This window comes from Melanotaenia boesemani, chromosome 12, assembly GCF_017639745.1.
Source record: "Melanotaenia boesemani isolate fMelBoe1 chromosome 12, fMelBoe1.pri, whole genome shotgun sequence".
Lineage (NCBI taxonomy): Eukaryota > Metazoa > Chordata > Actinopteri > Atheriniformes > Melanotaeniidae > Melanotaenia > Melanotaenia boesemani.
The window spans coordinates 19,236,468-19,257,337 of NC_055693.1; the positions used below are offsets into that span (position 1 = coordinate 19,236,468).

The 20,870-nt window shown below is 38.2% G+C and overlaps 1 protein-coding gene across 9 annotated transcripts in view; it reads right to left on the reverse strand.

Annotated features, from left to right (window-relative positions):
* The window catches only part of LOC121650054 (plakophilin-4-like), a 79,626-nt gene that overhangs the window by 37,355 nt on the left and 21,401 nt on the right, over positions 1-20,870 (reverse strand). For all 9 annotated transcript variants that reach the window (XR_006012200.1, XM_042001332.1, XM_042001331.1 and 6 more), the window contains exons 3-4: positions 7,354-7,466; positions 3,048-3,082 (exon numbers count right to left, since the gene is read on the reverse strand). Coding sequence is in view for 8 of the 9 variants with exons in the window: in XM_042001332.1 (XP_041857266.1) it covers positions 3,048-3,082; positions 7,354-7,466 (148 nt within the window). In the remaining variant the exon portion in view is untranslated. The remainder of the gene's footprint in view (positions 1-3,047; positions 3,083-7,353; positions 7,467-20,870) is intronic.

The window sequence follows — 20,870 nt, forward strand, 5'->3', positions numbered from 1 at the left end:
TAAATAGAACAATAGGCAGAGGAGAGCAGGGACACAAACATTGGCAGCCTGGTACAGTGAAATCCTGCCCGTTTAGCTGTGTGTGAATGAGCGCTAAATCCTATGAAGGAGTTGTTATTGTTGCCAAAGCTTAACATGTGAATAATGATGTTGACAACATAGACATAGTGTGTTTGACAATCTGACATCTTGCATTTCTTGACATCTGAGGGTGCGTGCCTATTTACGGATGGGAGTGACTCAAACCAGATTAAGAAGCATCTTGAGTCATGCTGTTAGAATACATATTTGGCATTGGCTGCTGAGAGGAAGTTAACCCTTGCGTGACCTGGATATAGCAACTTCCGTGAGTTCAGTCTATAGCAAACTTCTCACTTTCCAGCAACTGTGACACTTTAGACAGCGCTGTTAATTGAAAACATTGCCCTGAGTTTAACAACTTCATAAAGCTCCAGTCTCTGTTTAACTTGAGTTTTTCTCAGCTTTTCCATTACTGGGAAAAAATAAATTCTTGTTAAAGTTGGGAAAAAAAAGGAAAAACGGCAAGCAGGTTGAATGACTAGATTAGACAGACCTTTATTCATCCCTCATTGGGGAACTTTGGTGTTGCAGACAGCTGTATATAGTATCCACAGAGACCAAATAGAAAAACACACATCTATATGTACATGTATACAAACCAAATACAGTAGTGCAAAGAACCTGGGCACAAGTGTGACATGAGGCCAAAATTTACAAGAAGGAACATTACTGTGTGGTTGAAGTTGACTGCCAGAGTGAAACAAAATGTTGCCTCAGTCATACTGTTTCTTGACTCATTTTAATAAATTAGAAGCCAAAATGTTAAAGAAGATGAGAGACAAGAGTGAGACAGATTGCAAACTAATTGGCAGATAGAAGCCATTTTTCAAAAACTATGGATCACCCACTGCATGTGCACTATGTACATGTTTAGCCATAAAATTTAATATGCAACAACAAAATTGTGTTTTACATACTTATGTTTGTCTCAAAGTCCCTTAAGAAGGTGCTTTCCCCCCCAAAGAAAACCGGCCAAACCACATCCAAGTTTCACATCATTAAATATCAAGTGAATGTGGACTATGAATTATATATGAGTTGATTTTGGTTCTAACAATCTTGAATATGTATATTCAAAAGAATTTCAAAGCACTTATAGGTTGATTGACTTACATATCAAATGCCTTTTCATGATATAAATTTGTGATATAACAGCTTTTAACACACATACAATGTTAAGCAATGATATAAAGCATACAGGGTCTGAGATTCACCAACATATTGAACTGCCATTATTACAGAGAATGAACAGGGACAGAGAGAAAGTGTGATTCTGTGGTGTTTCTCCTCCACTCTCAGTGGATATTAGGTGTGACTGCATTGACATTTCCAGGGGCAAAAGGACTTGTTTCTGCAGCAGCACTGCTATCCCTGCTGGGACAGCACACACAGAAAAACTGTGCTACACATTTAGAGTTTAATTCATCTAAAATGGAAAAAAAACAAAAAAAAAAAAAAAACTACTTTACATCTGTGTATAATTCATCATCGATGGTGGAATGAAAAATCAATACAAACCCAAGCAGTGATTGTGATTAGCCCTAGACTCTGTTCTTACATTAATAAAATGGAGTCAGAAAGGAAATGGGAAGCAGGCAGCAAATGAGAAAAGAGAGGATTATTAATATTCCTATTGCATATGCACAGCTTCAACCCCCCCATGGGCTTTTCTGACAATATTGACAATAAAAGATTAATAGCCATAACAAAAATCCTACTTTTCACTATGCAATTAATAACCCATGAAAGACACAAGCAACTGTAATTCATTATCAGTTCTCTCCTAAAGATAAGACAAGGAAGAGGGCTAAACAAACACGTACTTAAGGAGTTTGAGAAAAATTCTTCTGCAGTCTGTCACTGACGCTGAGCTGGAACAAGAGCTTAAGTAACCATAAAAAAAAAAAAAGACCTGGAGCCCTCAATTCCTTGGACAAAAGGCAGATATTAATGAATATTATTGAGTAAATCTAAAACAAATCAGCACCATAATCCTCACACTCAGAGAATCAAACACAAAGCCCCGCCACCCTTACTTTAGATGAGGCCGGCAGCCGTTTTGTGTTGTATCATCTTTCTGCACCACCATTACTGCAGTGGCCAGTCCTGATTACCTTGTATCTACTACTTCTGGCAGGCACGGGCAGTAGCATGGATAGCTGCACTGACGACATTAGACAGTGGTCCAAGTTACTGATAAGGGTATCTTATCTGGAAATCTCAAAGTTATTCTGTTTGTCATTTAGTTTTAATAAAAGCACACTTGAATATAAAACACAAATCTAGTTATTATAAGTTATCAAAAGCAAACTTTTGCAAAGGCTACCAGTTTTCTACTTTGTAAGATGTTTGATGTAGCTTTGTTATCCACTGCACAGCATCTGCTTGTCTTACTGACTGAATGATGTTTTTAGTTTCTGGTAACAAAGCAAGTAACTACATTTTAAAATATCTCCTAAATTAGTCCATTAACATTAACTAGCACCACAAACGGTACCTTTTGAACCATTTTAAGCTTGATGGCAACATGGATACGATTCTTATCTCTTCTGCTCTGACATGCACAGAAATGCCACCGCAGCAATGGCAGAGGGTCAACTTCCAGTATGTGCATAGACTTGTTTATACCAAGTGTGAAGTGAAGCAATAAAGTGAATAGTTCTATTTTACTCTTTTAGTATTCTATCGCTGTGATACCTAACACACTGTTGGCTGTTTATTTCATTATAATTTATAGAGGTGCATATGGGAGAGAAAGACTACAAGCAGATTTGTATTAATATCTGAGATATATGTAATTATATTTACTGTTAGATAAATATTGCAGCATGTGCACTTGTAAAGTAATTTAAGGACTCAGGGGGAAGGTGTGTCTTCTCTTTTGTACTTCTACCACAGAATATAAAAGGACACCAACTATGACCGCAATGGATACATGAAAGTGTAAATGGTCTGAGCTTACATACCTGCAGTTCTCCATGGTAGGGACTTCTCTGATGAGCTGTTGGAGGGAAACAATAGAAAAGAGTAAATAGATGCATACAAAAATCAGAAAAAGCTCAAATAAATGTTGAAAAAAAACACCTCCGTGTTTTGTTTAGTCTGTTGTTAGGCCTTTCTTGACGATGTTTTAGATTATAATGTCATCTGTGTTTATAATAATCTGATGGTGTTTGGGGTCAGCTGGTGTTTTGTTTGACAAAAAAAGTAAATAATGAGGGAATATAAGTTTCAGAATTCAGATAAGTCAATGGCTTGTGGTGAGAAAACCTCCCAAAATAAACCAAAAATGATTTTACTGCACATTTACACACTTAGTCTAGAAGCTCAGAGTCCTGATATCATGACACAACCCTGACATGCATGCCACTATTTATTCTGTGCAGAGGATCTCTCAGTGGCAGCCAGTCCCAAAGGAATAATGCAGGAGAATAATGATCCAGTATACAAGTGGATACCAGTAGAGTTTATTATTCAGAGACAATTCACAGAAAACCAAACAACAGAAAACCCAGGAAGGATATAGTTGCTGGGTATAGCCTAATGATGAATGGTCCTGGGCCACTAGCGCATGCCTCATTGCAAGCTTTCAGCAGAATATGACACCAGTGCCCCGCCCCCCCCAAAGGAAAAACAAACTTTAAAAGCTCCTAAATTATTTTTCAGAAGCCTCCCATTACAAATACTCACTATGAAAACACTATGAAATACGCAATTTAATATTCTTTATTTATATATATATATATATATATATATATATATATATACACACATATATAGATATACATACACATATATATACACCATTGTTCATTCATTAATTATCTGTACCACTTCATTCATTAGGGGTCGCGGGGAAGCTGGAGCATAACCCAGCATTTTAGACTAACTTCAGCATTTTAGATTATAAAACATAACAAACTCTTAGCAAAAGGAAAAGGGGTGCAGAGCACACAAGGTCATTATAATACTGTATATATGGGCATCCTAACAACTATGAAACTATTTAGAATGACCATGAAAATACTTTTTGACCAAGGAAAAAGCTTTTCACTTAGCCATGCTGTTTTTTTTTTTTTTTTTTTCTTGTTTTGTTTTTGATGCTGGTGACTATGAAAGAAAAATAAAATCAAGCAGGATATCTCAAAGCAGGAGTACTCTAAAAAAAACTCTGTTATAAAACAAACAAACAAAAAGTCTACTTGCTTGTAACTTTTGTCAAGCATTCAGTGGTGCTACCACTGTTATATATTTTTTAAAGCGAGGTGACATTATTTGAGCTTTAGGAAGCGCACCTCTCAGAATTTTAATTAGAATGCAGGCAATTAAAAGAGGAAGTTGGTGAAGTTGTGCTTCACTGAACCACAGCAGATGGAGTAGAAGAATAGCTACAGCGATGATGCTGATGAGTCTGTGTGCTGCATGTTGACCAGCAGAGTGAGAGAAGGCACCATTAGTGACAGTAAAACTGTCACTGCTGATACACAACAGGCCGAACCCCTGCAGGATGCTTTATTTTCCATAAACCACTTGGACTAGTGAGTGCCTGTCCGGGTGGGAGGTCGACTCTTTTATGAGTTTTGCCAGTGGGTAAGTTAGATGATCACCCCCTTTATGCTTGTAGAAATGAAGGGAGTGGTCAGCACTAGAGGTGTCATGAAATGTAATGGCTCTCATCAGAACCCTTAAGTGTGTTGTCACCTCTGCTGCTGTCCTGTGGTGCTTTTGAGCCAGTCAGTGTGACTTCTGGGTTATAAGCTGATCACCATTCAAACGCAAACATCCTATGACAACCATTTCATTTGTCCCTCGCTGGCTTTAAAAAAGGCGTGTAAATGGCATAGCATGTTTTTTTCATAGAGTCCTAGGAGGTGGTCCTGCTGCCCTGGTGGGTTAAGTGTCAGCGTTTACATTTTCATGACAAATGTGATAGTAACCTGGTTGAAGCAACTTGGCTTAAACATAAAATACAATAAAACAATAAAATCTAAAATGCAATATGATTGTGAAATCTAGGCAAATAAATGATTACTAGAAAAGCTTTATTATTCATTTATTATTCAGCCATATGAACATATGAATTATCAAATCTCAACCCTGAGTCAACTATTCAGAGCTCTGATAATCAGACTAATAACCTTTATTAAGACGATACACACTGGTGTTATTTTCATTACGACGGAAGAAAAACATTTAATCTTATTCGATTAAGAAAGATTGTAGTGTCCTCAGCTGTCGTTTCTAATCAGTCTTAATGAAAAGTGTTTTACTCAGTTTGTGTCATGCCTGAGTGAATAAAGGACAATAAAAATAAAGCAAATGTTACTTTTACCCTCAAATATGACCACTTGTGTGGGTGGATACACAAACACTGACACCTAAATCAGAACCTCCTAAAAAGAGGAGATGACAGTAAATAGTCTGGCATGTGTATGTTTTGAGTTATTCTACGCACCTTTCTGGCAGCACGTAAGGCTGCTGCAAACCTGTTCTCCAAAAATTGACACTTACTCATGGGTAGCGCGAGCTGCTGGCATTAGGTCATTTTTACAAGTATGCAGGCTGAAGTGAAGGAATGGACTGCCTAAGGGCATTTGGTTTATGATCATGAAGCCAGAAAATACCACAAAGAGCCATTACAAGCCCCAATTGAAACCAACTCTCCTGTATCCAGATATATCCTGAATGTATTACAGTTCTTTTGAGAGTGAATGCAGATCAAATTTTCACTTCAAATGCATATCAGTTTGGGTAAAAGGCAAATAGTCCTTTTATTTCTTTAAAAAAATTATATTCCATAGAAACTAGTTTGCCTGGGTGTATTGTTCAGATAAAGTACTGAGATTGTCAAGATGTAGGCTGCATGTTTTTTAAAGTGCTCTAAGCCCAATATACAATCACCATTATTGTCATTAAAATCTGGGCCATTATACGGCCACTTTAGACAGCAGAAGTGATTGAAATGACAGTTTTTATATTATCCAGAAATGCATTATTAATGATGAAAATATATTCTTTCTGGTGGCTAATCAAACGCTGACAGTCTCCTCCTAAAGGCCCATTTATGCTACTTTAAGTACGTAAATAGCTACGTCCGTTTTAGACGTCATACGTCACTGTCCTCATACTTGTATGAGTCTTTTGCATTGCCATGGTTGTTAAGTCAATTCCTCCACTAGAGGGTAGTGTTGAGTTCAGAGTTCATTCCCACGAGCCAACGTATGAAGTTTTTTCCAACAGCCCAACAAGCCTAAACACTCGCATATAGTCTTTCTTCAAAAGCTTGCACAATTTCTACAGTTGTTCCCGTCGTCTTCTTTGACTTTTTTCCCCTTCCTGATCCAGTTCTTCTTCTCTGTTTTTTTTTCTTTCGCTGGTCAGGTGTACGCTATTCTGCTCAGCACTGCCCCCATGATTTCCTGTGGTATTGCCCCATCTTCTACATCAAGTGATGCATAGCTAAGCTCACTGAAAATGGACCAAATTGTGTGCATAGAAGACGGAACATAATTGGGTCTTAAGCAACAAACCACCTGCTTATAAAATGCAACAAAAAGTAGCATGTTTGAAATTCTTAAAGCTTAAAGCATTTCTTAAAGCTTCTTAGGATGGCTTAGGACTGTTTGTCAAAAGCAACGATGTACAGTTCTGAATATCAAATATCAGAAAAAAACATGAGACCTTTTTATTACATAAAAAACCCCTGCTGTTAGAACTTTTTGATACCGAGCCTTTGAAGCCCACAGGAACATTTTATGCGAAACTGAGTTTCACAAATGAGCCTGACCTGTTTGAGCTACAGCAGTTAGGACAGAGTATATGGCCACTGAGTTGTGATGAAGAGACAGTCTGCTGTCTTATCGAACAAAGTGGGAATACATTTCAAGAGTAAATTTACTGAAAGCTGCCTTTCATGGAACAACATATCACTATCATGCATGTTCTCAAACCTGAATACATGTTGTCATTGATATACATGTTGTATTGATATACATTACAGTATGCCTGAAAAGCACCAACACACATCTAAATTGTAAATTAATGCAACAGTGCTACTTAAAAGTGCATGTTCAATTGCAAATAATAGGATAGGAGGGGAAAAGTTTAGTCATACAGTTGAATCATGATTTAAAACGCTCAGCTGCTCTTCATAAAGCCATAAAACCATAAGGTTCCAAACACTATGGAATATGGACACTGCTGTGAAGGAGGGAGGAAGCCATGTGTTGGATTGTGGCCTACAGAGTGTGTGTATGTGCAACTTCTCATTACCTGCTGCTACCAGCGCCTGGCGACTCAGCCCCAAGTCTGCATCTTTCCAGCTGATTGGCCACAATCTGCCTCTCCACTTCCAGCTCCCTGGTTAGCCGCTCAAACTGAAGCTCCTGCACAGGAGCAAAATAAAAAGAGAGAGAAGAGATTGAAGGTCAAATTAATGCATTCTCTGATGGAGCTGTACTGACAAACATGATGAATGTGAAGTCAATATAAGAGGGCAGGTTGGCAGTTGACTTCTTGCTCCAACATAATTATGCATCATTATGAAATATAGGTTAACGATGGCACAATAGAGAAATTTAAGCAAGTCACTGCCAAATAGATATGTTTCTCTACAGGCAACTTAAAAATACAGGCTCTGTCTGTACCTATACACAAACCCAGTTTTCTAAACTTGCACACATGATATATAAGTGGCCTATATACCATCCCCATTTTTCGAACCCACACAGAGTAATAAGCACCACTTCAGTGGTTGATATTTAGCCTTTCTGACACTGTTCCTATGGGAGTTGGGGAGAAATCAGCATTTGACTAATTATCTAGCCTGAACAAGGCCATTACTTGAATAGTTCTTTAGCTCCAAGCACTGCATCATGACACTCATAAGACACGCAAGGCCTCTACACAGAAAGTCTGACACACACACACACACACACCTTTTCCATTTGCATTCTTTAGAAATACCTTTTTATTTAACCGTACTAACATGCCAGTATAAAAAGTATCTGCCTTTTTCCTTGCAGAAAGACCTCACTCACCATGACTCTCTGCACAGATGGAAGGCTCCTCTCCTTGCTATCCTTAGCTGTCCCATGTAATGACCATTACCATGGTCAATTACATTCAAAGCCAGCTGCATACCCACTGAGACACACACCCACACACACAAATTGGCTATCAACATCTTTTGTGTGACCTGTCTGAGGAAATTTAGTCACTCTACATCACCAAGACCAGCCTACTTTTCACACCTCTCTTGTGCTCCCTGGGGCTGCACTGAAATTTTCCTCCACATTGTAGACATGCTCTGCTCACCCCTCCTCCAAACTACTACTTTATACCCTCCGCTGCTCACCTCTCCTCTACTTCAGCTGAGGATATGTGAAGCTTGACTGCAATGCGAGTGAGCTTGCAAGAGGAAAAACTACTACACTGTTTCCTTAATGTGATGGGATTCTCAATGCAGCTGGGATACCGGTGTGCTGCCACAAAACATGTTATTTATATTATTTAATGCACACACATCTAAAGTTTTTACAGCACACAAAAAAAGGTGGGGGGGGGGGGGAGGGACAGGAGAAAATAGCAGGAGTAACAGAATAAAAATAAATAAAACAAACAACATATAATGTCATGAACATACACAGCATGTAAAAGAGCAGACAACTGAGTACAAATTTTATTATAAATAAATATTACAATTATATTTAATTTAGTTTTTTTCTAATTAAATTCCATTCAGTCAGCAATTGTATGACTTTACTGATCCAATTAGGTTTGCATTCACCTGAAAACCAAAAGTGGCTAACTGTATTTTAACCTTCAGACTAGAGCAAGGCAGCATTGAAGGGAACAGGGCACAAGGCAATCTTTATGGAGCAACACAGCACTCTGTAAGCTTGTCCAAGGGCTCATACATATACTGGGAGAAAGAGAAGAAACAGTGTCTAGTGCGCTTCCTTTCGCTTTGCTTTTTTGTTTTGTTTATTTGGAGAGAGAAATGAGCCATCAATCCACAGCTTGACACATAAATCCTACTGAAAGATTTAGTAGCATAGAAGACGCCAAACCACCCCATCATTCCTGTTTCCGTTTTTACATTTCTTGAGACAGATGAGATTCAGAATTAGTCATCAAAAAACAAATTGCTAAGAAAATCTCAAAATGTTTTTTTTTTCTTGCTGTCAAAGGAAATTACACATTTAAAAAGCTTTTATCTATATATATTTTATTAGTGTAGTATAGTATAAATTGCACAGTCACAAATCAAATCCTCTGTTCTTTCAGGAGGGGGACAGACAAAATAATAAAGTTTTTTTTCCTTTTGTCCACGCCTTCTTTCACTTTCAGCTTAAAAGTAAGTCTTTCGATTGTTTATATGATACACAGCCATTGTCTTTATTTTGGGGTTCAGTCTTAATCCAGTTCTTGAATATGGCTTCTTTTGCAGCAACAATGTCTTTTACATGCAATACACACAATTCATGTTTCCTCCATGTATCCCAGGTGGGTGTATTTTTACACAACTCCACAAAAATGTGAGTTTGTTTTATCAGATCCCCATTAGCTGCTGACCTGTCACAGCAGTTACTCTTCCTGGGGCCTCACTAAACTCATAGACTGAATTACAACATAAAACAATAATACATCATTAAATAAATACATAAACATACATGCTCACAACAACTGTGTATGTATGGTCAGATGTGGATACAGACTCTCCAACATGGTTGTTGGATTTTTGATTGTTATAAATATATGAATATATAAAAAATCTTAAATGTCCAAATGAATTGGATAAGGACAGTATTTCATAATTTGTGAACAGATCCATGGTATGTATCCGTTTATTGTTATCTATTCCAGATATTGGTGTCCTGTCTTACTATTTGAGCTATATATTCAAAAGCTTTTAATACAGCCTTCAAAAAAATAGAATAGCATTTTTTGTTGAAAACCTTTAAACCTCAACTCAATAAATAATTTATGTTGTAGCTGTTTTATTGTTCAGCACTTTGGGCAACTGGGGTTGCAGTAAGTGTGAAATATAAATAAACTTGAAACTTGAATAAACTGATTGTTTAGTCATTAAGCTCCAGGAAGAATCCTACTTACACATCCTATTCATAACATCAAACAGAAATCTACAACGGGGTGTACCTCTACGACTACCATCGTCAACCAGTCGTCTTCCATCACTTTTCTCCCTATCAGAGTTGGATGTAGGTTACACTTTGCCTGGCTTTGGAGAACTTGTGTTACAATCAAGACTGTAAATAAATAATACTGACATTTAAATGCCATGAGAGCCTATGTAGTAAACAGAAGCCTCTGTCAGCAGCATCAAGGAGTATGGCAACTACTGTCCAACATCAGCTGACCATATTTCATATATTTAAGTACACACCTGTTATACGCACATGTGCAGTCAGAAGGTGGCATAAGTGATCACATGGTAATGCAAGTCACAAAGTAAATAATATGATCAATTTGCATTAGAACAAAGAGGTAAGACTTATGCAGAGAACAAGGAATGACAGTGACAAGCTAGTCTGCCACATATGCATCTTTAGAAAGAGATGGGTGAGATCATTCAGTCTGTCTCCCTGCCTCCTTTTTAAACAAATGGCGTGAGATTCAGCACAAGGGTTTATTAAAATTAAGAAATTTCAGAGATTGCCTGATCCTCCAAATGTCAGTATTCTTGGGCAGTCACTTTTATGTGTTCTTTCTTCTAAGCTCATAATCCAATTGTTCTGTTTGGCACCGAGTCATCCTCTTGTGTCTAGCCAGTGCACCTTAGGCTGCACAGTTCTTATTCTACACTGGCTCTCATAAGCAGGAGAAACTATTACTCCTTTCTTAATACTTCACACAAAGTGGCTGTCCCTGAGTCCCACTGAAATGGTCTATGATCTTGATTAAGCACAACGAAGTGAGACATCTGCTGCAGCCATAAGGCTGTCACTTCTGATTTTCAGAGCTTCTTCCACCCTAAAGCAGAGGAACACCCTGCCTGCCAGCTACTCTGCCTCAATCCTTCCATTTTCATGATATAGAACAGCAACAGGAATGTTGCTAAGTTTCCCTGCAAGGAGCTATGTCCTGTAGGACTTTTCTCTTGGTTGATAAATTAGCCACTCTCCCCCTCTGAGCTGTAAGGTTACTGTATTTTTTTTCTGTATAGCTATACTGCTATATACAGTATACAATATATAGAAGGATTACAGACTCTTAGGACAAAGCAGAACCAAGACTCAGGTGGCTCTCTATTGCCAATTCCATAGACAGGCAGGTATTCAATACAGCCTTTTAGACATGTCAAGTTTAATAGCCTCTCCAGTGGATCAAGGATTACATCCATGTTTTTTTTTACAATCACATCCCCAGCCTCCCTCCATGGCACAAAAAGATTTCAAAGACTTAACTCTCAGACACACATTTCAATAGACTTTAAGGGTTATGAATATGGATTCAATATATTTATAATGCACATTAGATAATAAAGGACTGTGTGCTAAAATGAGGGCCTCACCTGATAAAAAAGAGAGGACAATCACAGGGCTCAAATAAGCTATGAGGAGAGTACTTGGTGAATTGTCCAAGTTTTGCCTCCACATGGACAGGGATATGTCCATTTGGTATTATGAGTCACCAACTCGGGCCAAGCACAGCAATAATGACTTAAAATGCTTGTCCAACAGGTGTGGGACCAGCCTTGGTTGGAACCAGACACAGTATGGATGGAGAAGGCAGGGACAACTGGTTACAGGCTTCCCAGTACCAACAAGGCCCCAAATGCCTTTATTTGCCAGTACAATGAGCCTGTTAGGCCTGATCTGCCAGCAATTCTAGAGCTGAATCAGATCCTGTCCCCTTGTGTCCTTTGACAGCCCCTAAAGAAACAGATGACACATGGCTGTGGATCAAGCTACAAATGCATACACATCCATGCCATTACTATGGGCACTGCTGACAACACAAGACCCATCTGCAGTGCCCGAAGTGACTTCTGTCTACTGCTGCTTCAGCACATGGGTTATGGCTCAGCATACACAAGAGAGGCTTACATGCACATAAATCTCAAATGTCATACAGTTACATTAACATACTTTGATTTACACACGCCTCAAGATAGAGTAACATCCTAACGTACACTGGGACTGTATTTAATTTACCAAATATGGCACATTTACAATATTTTGGAATTATCTTAAGATAAGACAACAATAAAATAAGACTTTTTTTATTTTAGGAAAACTTTGCAATATTACCAACACATATAGTAGTACACAAATAGACTTTTTTCTGTAGGCTACCTGATAAAGGTGACCATAACAACTATAATAACAAGGTATTACCTATATAACATTACTCCCAATGGAGTTGCAAACTGTTAACCAAGAAAAGAGGGGAGATGGCAGCCAGATTAACAGCATTATTGTTATTTCATTTTTATTTGATTTAATTTCATTACTTTTTAAGCACAAATATTTTATGAAGTCCTTTATGTGTATTTTTATTATTGCTGCTCTTAGTTGTTCTTACTGTGTCTGAAGCTTATTTAATTTTTGTTTTAACTCCAGTGTTTTCCTCATGGGGATCCTCCACAGTGGGGGGTTTTGCCTGCTTGGTCTGGGGGTTGTTGCAGCAGTGATCGCCCTTTTCTGGGTGGCTGGGGTCTTGCACTGGAGCCCTATGGCTATGTGCCCTGATCTGGGTGGTTGTTATGGCAGTGGCCTCTGTGGGACATGGGTGGACTGGAATCTGGTGTGGACAGATCCTCATTATATTGTTTCCTCATAGCAGCATCAAGCCAGATGTTTATTATTTTTAGTATTGTATAACTACATTCAGTTTAGAGACAGAAGTTATGGAGTCATGTTTGTGCATAATGGGGGGGGGGGAATACTGCTTTGTTTGTGTGTGTATGCATGTGTGTGTGTGCGTGTGTGTGTGTGTGTGTGTGTGTGAAAGAGACTATAATGAGTATTTTTTTGTGTGTGAAGGCTTGTTTTATTTGTGTTGCCTTCGGCATGAGAAGTGCTTTATATATAAAGTTTGATTTGATGTGATTTGATGTACAGTATGTTGGGGCAAGGCTTTGAAGGTGAACATTAAGATACTGCAATCAATTTTAGGGAGCAAGAATGACCACAGGTGTAATGTGGTCATTGTTTTTTTATACCAGTGATGAGTCTTGCAGTAGAATTTTGCATCAGTTGGAGGTGACAGAGGAAGGACTGTTACCGGAGTACAATGAATTAGTATTCAGTGTGAGAATAGACAAAAGCAAGTCTGCAATAGAAATAAATTATCTGATTTCATTTATTATTGTCTTTAGCTGGAAAAAACAAGACTGAACATGTTTGACATGAGCATCAAAATTAAGATCAGAAATTGCTGCCTTCAGAAGCGCAGCAGTGGTAGGCTACTCTGCTGTCAGACATCTGCTCTTCGTGGGAACGCAGAGTTTGTTGTGGAGTCTGTTGAGAGGAAAGGTAGCTGCAAATAAGATGCTTTAGATTTTAAAGGTTGAATAAACATTACAATACAGCATTTACAAAAGGAGTGTTCTTGAATACCGACCACACACATGAAAAAGGAGCACGGTGCTTAATATGCGCGCGTATGTGACACGAGCGGGTAAACGCGTGCCGCGTCTGAAAACACACATCTCGAGAAGCCATTTCTGCACTGTGAGGGAATAACACAGTATTTGCAAGCATAGAATCACCCTTGTGAGAGCCCAGCAATCCACTGTGTACGCATATTTGGACCAATGTCCTTGCAGCGATGACTAGCACACTCTCAATCCTGTCACTACATGCTTGGCTAAACAGTCCTCGCTCGCTTCAGTTTTGACACTCCTGAAGTGACCATTGGTACCACCACAGCTACAAAATTTTGTAGGGGAAACACTGCATTTACATTAGATCCTGAAAAACTGGCCAAAAAAAGGAACAGAGGAGTACCGAAGATTGAGCCCTGTGGTATGCCAAAGCTGAGCTAAACTACAGAGAAGAAGAAAATATTTAAAATGACAGAGAAAACAAGTTTAGTAAACTAAGAATCAAATTAACTGTAGTCAACAACAATCAATCTATGTTGTATCAGTCAATAACTCTTTAAGATGTGGGGTTCTTTAGATGTGGGTGCACAGCAGCATGCTTAAAACTGTTGGGGGAAAATCTAGAGGGCTGAGACAAATTAAAAATCTTAAAGATAACAGGACTGACTGCAGGTAATATTTTTAAAGCAGCTGCTTAGGAACAAAATCCAGAGAAGAGTAAGAAAGGAGAAGAGAGACATGATCAAGCATTGCTTGATGACATGACAAACAAAGATGACAGCCGGACACATACAGTCATAGTTGATCTAATTGTCAACTGGCACAAATGTAAAGTGCAAGCTAATTTATGATGTTCCAATGCATTTAGCATAAATAGTGCAGAAAGCTTTCAAACTTGACTGAAGAATCAACCAGAAATTTGTTTGTTCATTAAGTGGCAATGAGGCCTGACAGGTCTGTACCCTCACTGCAGTGATGCAAACGCATTCCAACAAGGGACCAACCCTGCTGCACAGTAGGACAGTGACAGTAGAGGTTAAAGGATTTCTGCAGAAAAACAGGCCTAAGGCATGAGTGAGGAGAAGAAGCATCAGAGCAGGCTGTAAGAGTAAACTTAGAGGAACCATGCAGTGTAATCATAACCACAAACAGCCAAAGTCACCTTGTTATAATACTTAGAAAACTGGTTCTGTTGGCATAGACAGCAAAGCAGATTTATAATAACTATGCGGGAGAGAGAGAAAGAGAGAGGGGCATTTAAAATACAGTAAAATGGCTTGCTTAGGTGAGAGTGTACAGCTGCAGGCATCGCTATAGGTGAATCACAAAATGAAAATTGCTTCAGCATCCACAGCTTTTATGAAGCTTAGCTGATAATGTGACAGGGGTCCACAAATATTAATGTGAAACATAATTCACTCTCAAATAATGGATGGCGAAGTTCACTATGGTGGTAATGTCTGCCAGGGTTTGTAATGTAACTTTTTAAGCATTTGAAAAAGGAAACTCGCAAAGCTGCCAAAATTATGTTTTAAATCTCTCTGTTGACTGATAATCACACTGCAGAAGATGGGCTTCAAAAAAATGTGGGTTTTTGAGAAAGTTTGACTAGCTTATTAGAATTACCATAATGGCGGCCTGTAGCTCAGTCAGTTGGATCAGCAATGGTTCAATGTCAAAGTATCTCTGGGCAAGACACCAAACTCTATATCACTATATATGAATTTACCCACTTTATAAAAGTGGGTAAATTCATCCCCAAAGTAATAACACTACTGATATGAATAACTGTTTTCTTTGATGGTGCTAAGTTTCCATCATGAAATATTTTATTTAATAATAAAATTGAGTCTATAGAGAATTACTTTTCCAAAATTTAAAAATATAATTTTTCCTGGTAGTGATCAGGTATTGCTTGATATTTAAATCAACCATCGAACAATCTCAGTTAAAATGCCACTTCGAAAATGATCGAACTGAAAATTCCCTGGGAACCCAAAACACAAGCTTTAAAAGGAAGTTCCTATTTAGCTTGACAATTAAATTGTCATTTAAGACTGTCATTCGGGGTAAATGCTATTAAAAGAGCTGTCACTCCCACTGGAAAGTGCCATACCCTGCACATGACACACAAGAGAATGACAATAGAAGAAAGACTGTCAGTAACAAAGATTGCATGAGGGGGAGGCTGAAAGAGAACTTGTGTCAGTATTCATGAACATGTCAGCAACCAATTCAAAATTAGTCTTTCTTTTGTTGTTGTTGACTAGATTTTTCCCATTTGGTCATGTAATTTAATAGTCTTGGCTCAATTACTGCACAAACAACTTATCTTTGCATTTTTAGACTTTACGTATGAGGTCTCAGTTGTGGTTTGGGCACACAGAAAGAGCACACCGTTAGCAGCTTATAGACAAACTTCTGCATTTTTGCCCATCTTCAAATTTTTTAAATAACTTCCTAATAAGTAGAAACAGCAATTACCATTGGCCTCATTCAAAATAACATAAATTTCAAGCATATTCAGTGTGGCTTCAGAAGCATGTGACACCTGATTACTTCATATGGGTTGACCTTAGTTTATTCCAGCAGCAGCTCTTCTCGCTTGGATCCACAAAAATACATAATACCAATGTAAAGTGTAACATATAGTAGCACTACTAAACAAGACAATGGCCAGAACACATATGCAGATAAGTAAGAAGCTCCTAACAACCATACAAAAAAAAGAAAAACAAAAACAAAACAAAAAACAACAAACTCCTTAATCATAACTATAAGCAGGAGAAAATTTAGCATGTACACATCTACATATGTCCATACAACAGAGAACCAACATGAGGCCGCATCCATCAGATGAACAGATCCCTTTCTCAAGGCTGTGCTGCTAATAACGTAAAGCCAAACACTGATGCTTTTAGTATATATACCCTGGATCGAAAAGTAGAATTTGCAACTGTAAACTGCTAAAGTAATTCACTACATTTTAAAATCCAATATCTTCTTTTTATAGTTTGATCTCACCTTTGAATGAGACCTGCTTTTCTTGTTTCGTGCAGCTAAAAACTGTTGAACTTCAACAAAAGCTTTTATGCGATACTGCCGATTAGGACACCAAACAATAAGTGCTGGAAAATCTGAGACTCACAAAGGCAATCTGTCCTCGACTGGAGCAGAAAGCCTTAATGCTGCAGCAGTGCAATCACACAGTTAGAGCAACCGATGAAGACTACGGAACATACAATTCCACAGAGAGGGATCAATAGTGTTGTGTCAGACAAAAAGAACAGGGCTCTGGGCCATGATGAGAGCGAGCAATCTCGGGACTGTCAATCCAGAGGTTGATGTAGTGAACAAAGACCACAGTGACTTATGTGATTACTTTGGGTTCAGTCATTTGGAAAAAATTATCTAAGAGACAATTGAGCAAAGGATCATACATTAACCTACCTGGTGACTTCCAAAACCACCTCTGGATGCAAGAAAGCCCCAGCAGCTTCAACTATACTCTTTGTACGAGAAACACAACTGTTCCCAGTGACCCTGTCCTCTGTGCATGCTGTTGACAGTGGCAATGATTATAGTGATAACGATGATGATGACAGTGATGGTAATGAGTATTAGCAGGCTAGTTGAGGGGAGATCTCCCATGCCGGGGTTCAAAATTACATTACTGTGCCAGGGTAGACACACAACTCCTTTGACATTATGTCACATTGAGAGCAGATTACCTTCCATTTCCCCTTTCCTCTCTTTTCTGTTTTCCACAGCACTGACGGCTTCCTGTCACAGCGCTTTAGAGAACCATTCAAAGGTGACAGCTTCTCTACCTCCATCTCTCTCCATCATGGTCATAGTCACACTTTTGTCCCCACTAACCAACCTCTGTAACTGAGTGTTTTGTCTTTCCTCTGTATATCTGAACACTCTCCTTCACCTGCATCCCTCACCTCTGGATCTATTTCCCTCCCTCCCTCCGTCTTACACTTGTCCTGCTCCCCCATGGGGTAATTGCTTGGAGCTAGGCTTCCATTTTTATGACTATAATCGAGGCCAGAATGCTTATGCCTTTAGATTTCTCCTTGCTTGTGTCACAGCAGCAGTACAAAGCAGAGAAAGGCAGATAAAACCCCAAGGAGTGGAGAAAATCAGTAGTCGATTGTAATTAGAGTTCTTATTTCGCCTATGGAAGTGGAACAGAGACTGTCGCCATCACAGAGAACTCCACCTTTCTGCGGCACTTAAGGCATAGAAATGCGGAGTGGCAACAATGTTGCCTTGACATTTCATCCTGAACCAAACTATTAACTTCGTTATTCGGGCCACTTAGACACAGTTGACTTTGGCTTCATTAAAACAAGATAAAGCCTAAAGTGGGTTATATTTCAGCTGGCTTATCATGCCTTAAATAGGTTACTAGTGATGCAACACTCAAAGCAAGGTAGGTTCTTTAGCTTTGCTAGTTTTGTTAGTCTGTATGTGTGGATCTACATCTGATCAAGTATAAGCAAGTCCAGTATACTAGGGAGAGGCAGACAGATATTTAATGTGAAATCGACTCTAACATAGTGGCAAAATTCCACTGTGGTGTATTTTTTTTGTGAGTTGGTGTGTTGAAACACCACAGTGAGGCATGCCTAAGAGGCCCTTTTAGCCGTTGTGCAGTGCGTATGAGCATGTTCAGGCACAGCTAATAACAGAAGAAACTGGTATACACAAAAACATTTCCATAGCCATTAAACCAACATTCACTATCAGAAATAAACATTCCTCCATAGTGTTTGCTTTTGTGTTTACATTTTCTGACAAACCTCTGACAAAACAACACAAAATGGATCAATGAATAATTCCCTCCCTACCTCACTTTGTAAGCCCCTAACAGCTTGAAAGGAACTGGCACTGAGTTTGATCTAGGCATTTAAAATCTAGAAAATCTGGCAGCTCAATTAATGACAATAACAACAAACCTTCTATTACTCCGGTTGACATGCAATGTAACATTAGCACAAAAATACAACTTGTTCTGTAAAAATGTTTGCACATGCATTTATTATGCATACTGTGTTTACTCTCAATTAGCATGCAAACAGTCAGGAAACCACAAGCTTCATCATCAGTTATCAACCATACTTCCTTCTGCTTCCCTAGCCCACTGGTGCTTTGATACTAATATGACTAAAAAGAGGAACACTGAGGGGCAACTACGGACCTTTGAGTACATTAAGATGTGCTTTTTGTGGACGATATCAGAGCTGACACAACTAAAGCACCCTCCCTTCCTGCAGCCATTTCTCTCCAGGGAGGAGCATTTGAAAGCAGAGATTAGGTCAGAGAAATGTTCTTTTAATGACCTGACCTCTTACTTACTGATGCCTGCACTGTGGATTTCAAGGGCTCCCTCAATGGAGATCCAAAAGGATCCTGCATACTAATGTCAATCTCAAACGGATGCTAAATTTACTAACTAACTCCAGCCTCAGTCCACTCCTTATGAAGCTCCCTCACAATTCTGAACGACTTTTCTGCGTCTGCGGTCATAACTGTTGGTTGTTCACCTTTTACTTCCACACTTTTCCCTTTACATATTATATATATATATTTATAATGGGATTTGTATTAGAGCTGTCAAAATGAATGCAATAATCCAAAAAGATTAATCTGTGAAATTAACACTTTATTTATTTAACAAATTAACAAAGTTATTTTTCATGCATTAAAAAAAAAAAAAAAAAAAAAATTGGCATTATCTTGGTTGATTTTGGGCATGTAGGTGTTGGGAATCACTTGTGTAGATCATTAATTTTCAATATAGAGGTTGTAGCCAAAGTAAATAAATTATGAAAAGTTTAATAACTTTTCAGACAAAGTTATGTGTGAAAAGTTATGAAATAGGGCTTTTGTTTTTCTTACACAATTATCTTCTAGGACACAATAAACTGGCATATTCTGAGATGTGATTAATGGTAAAATGTTTCAGTTTGGTTGTATTTGCCTTTAAAGTGCCATTATCTTCTTGCAATATTTATACAGTGCTTCATTATGTTGTACATCATGTTCATGCAATCAATAGATGTCAACAAATTTACCATAAGGAATAGATAGGGATAGGGAGAAGGGGGAAAAGCAATATTTTTTCAGTATAATACACAGTATGTCAATGACTCAACTCAGTAAATCATTTGTATAAAATTGATACAATGATTTACTGTTTTTACTCAGAATAGGCTGGCTCTTGTAGAAATGTCTCCACGTCATAAACGGATGGCAAGTCACCGTGACCTACTATTTTCTAATTAAAGACAAATACTTCTTTTACCTCTATCAATCAGATATATACATTTAAATCACATCGTGTCAGTTATTATTCTGACTCTATTATATGACATACATCAACTCTAAACACAACTTGTAAACGTAATATCTCTGGTGCATTTTAACACAATGTAATGTTGCTTTGCTCTACTCTAAGTTCAGCCAATTTATGCCTAATCAAATGGGTATCTGTGAGTCTTTATTAGATTGAAAAGGGTAACAAACCATGTAGCTATTCCTAAAAAATTGTTGCACCAGAAAACCCCTCTAGAAGTGTTTCCATATAATTGTGAGCTTCTCTGCCTTTTTATGTCAGTGTGCAGCACTTTACTACTGAGAACACCAGTTCCTGTTAGCATTGAGATATTTACTGGAAGGAAGGGATCTTTCTGCATGACATTCCAACACATGAGATTTGGTGTTCAGATGATAATGAAAAGTGCTGTCACACGCAGCTGTAAAATCTCAGTGTCCAGTGGAATTCACCTAAGCTCTGACTGTAAAGGCCATACCATACAAACATGCATAACTTTAACATATAACCAACTCAATGCAGACATGTTCTGCAGATGTTGCACAATGTCCTCCTCAAACAGACACTGTTGTGATAATTAATGTGGGTCTACTTGTCACTATGGAAACACCAAACTCATTATAGCCTCTACTCCACTGTGAAATTTGGTAATCTTTTTCTGACTGAAGAAAAACAACAAAAAACACAACATAAAATACATTTAAATAATAATTTATTGCATTATTCTATTAATAATCATTTGTAACTTTGAATAGCATTTTATTAACACCACGCTCTTTTGAGTTGAGGAGCAGAAATCAGCCAGGATTTACAGCACAGATGATATGTATAGAAAAACAGATGGCAAAGACTGGATGTTATGACATTAGA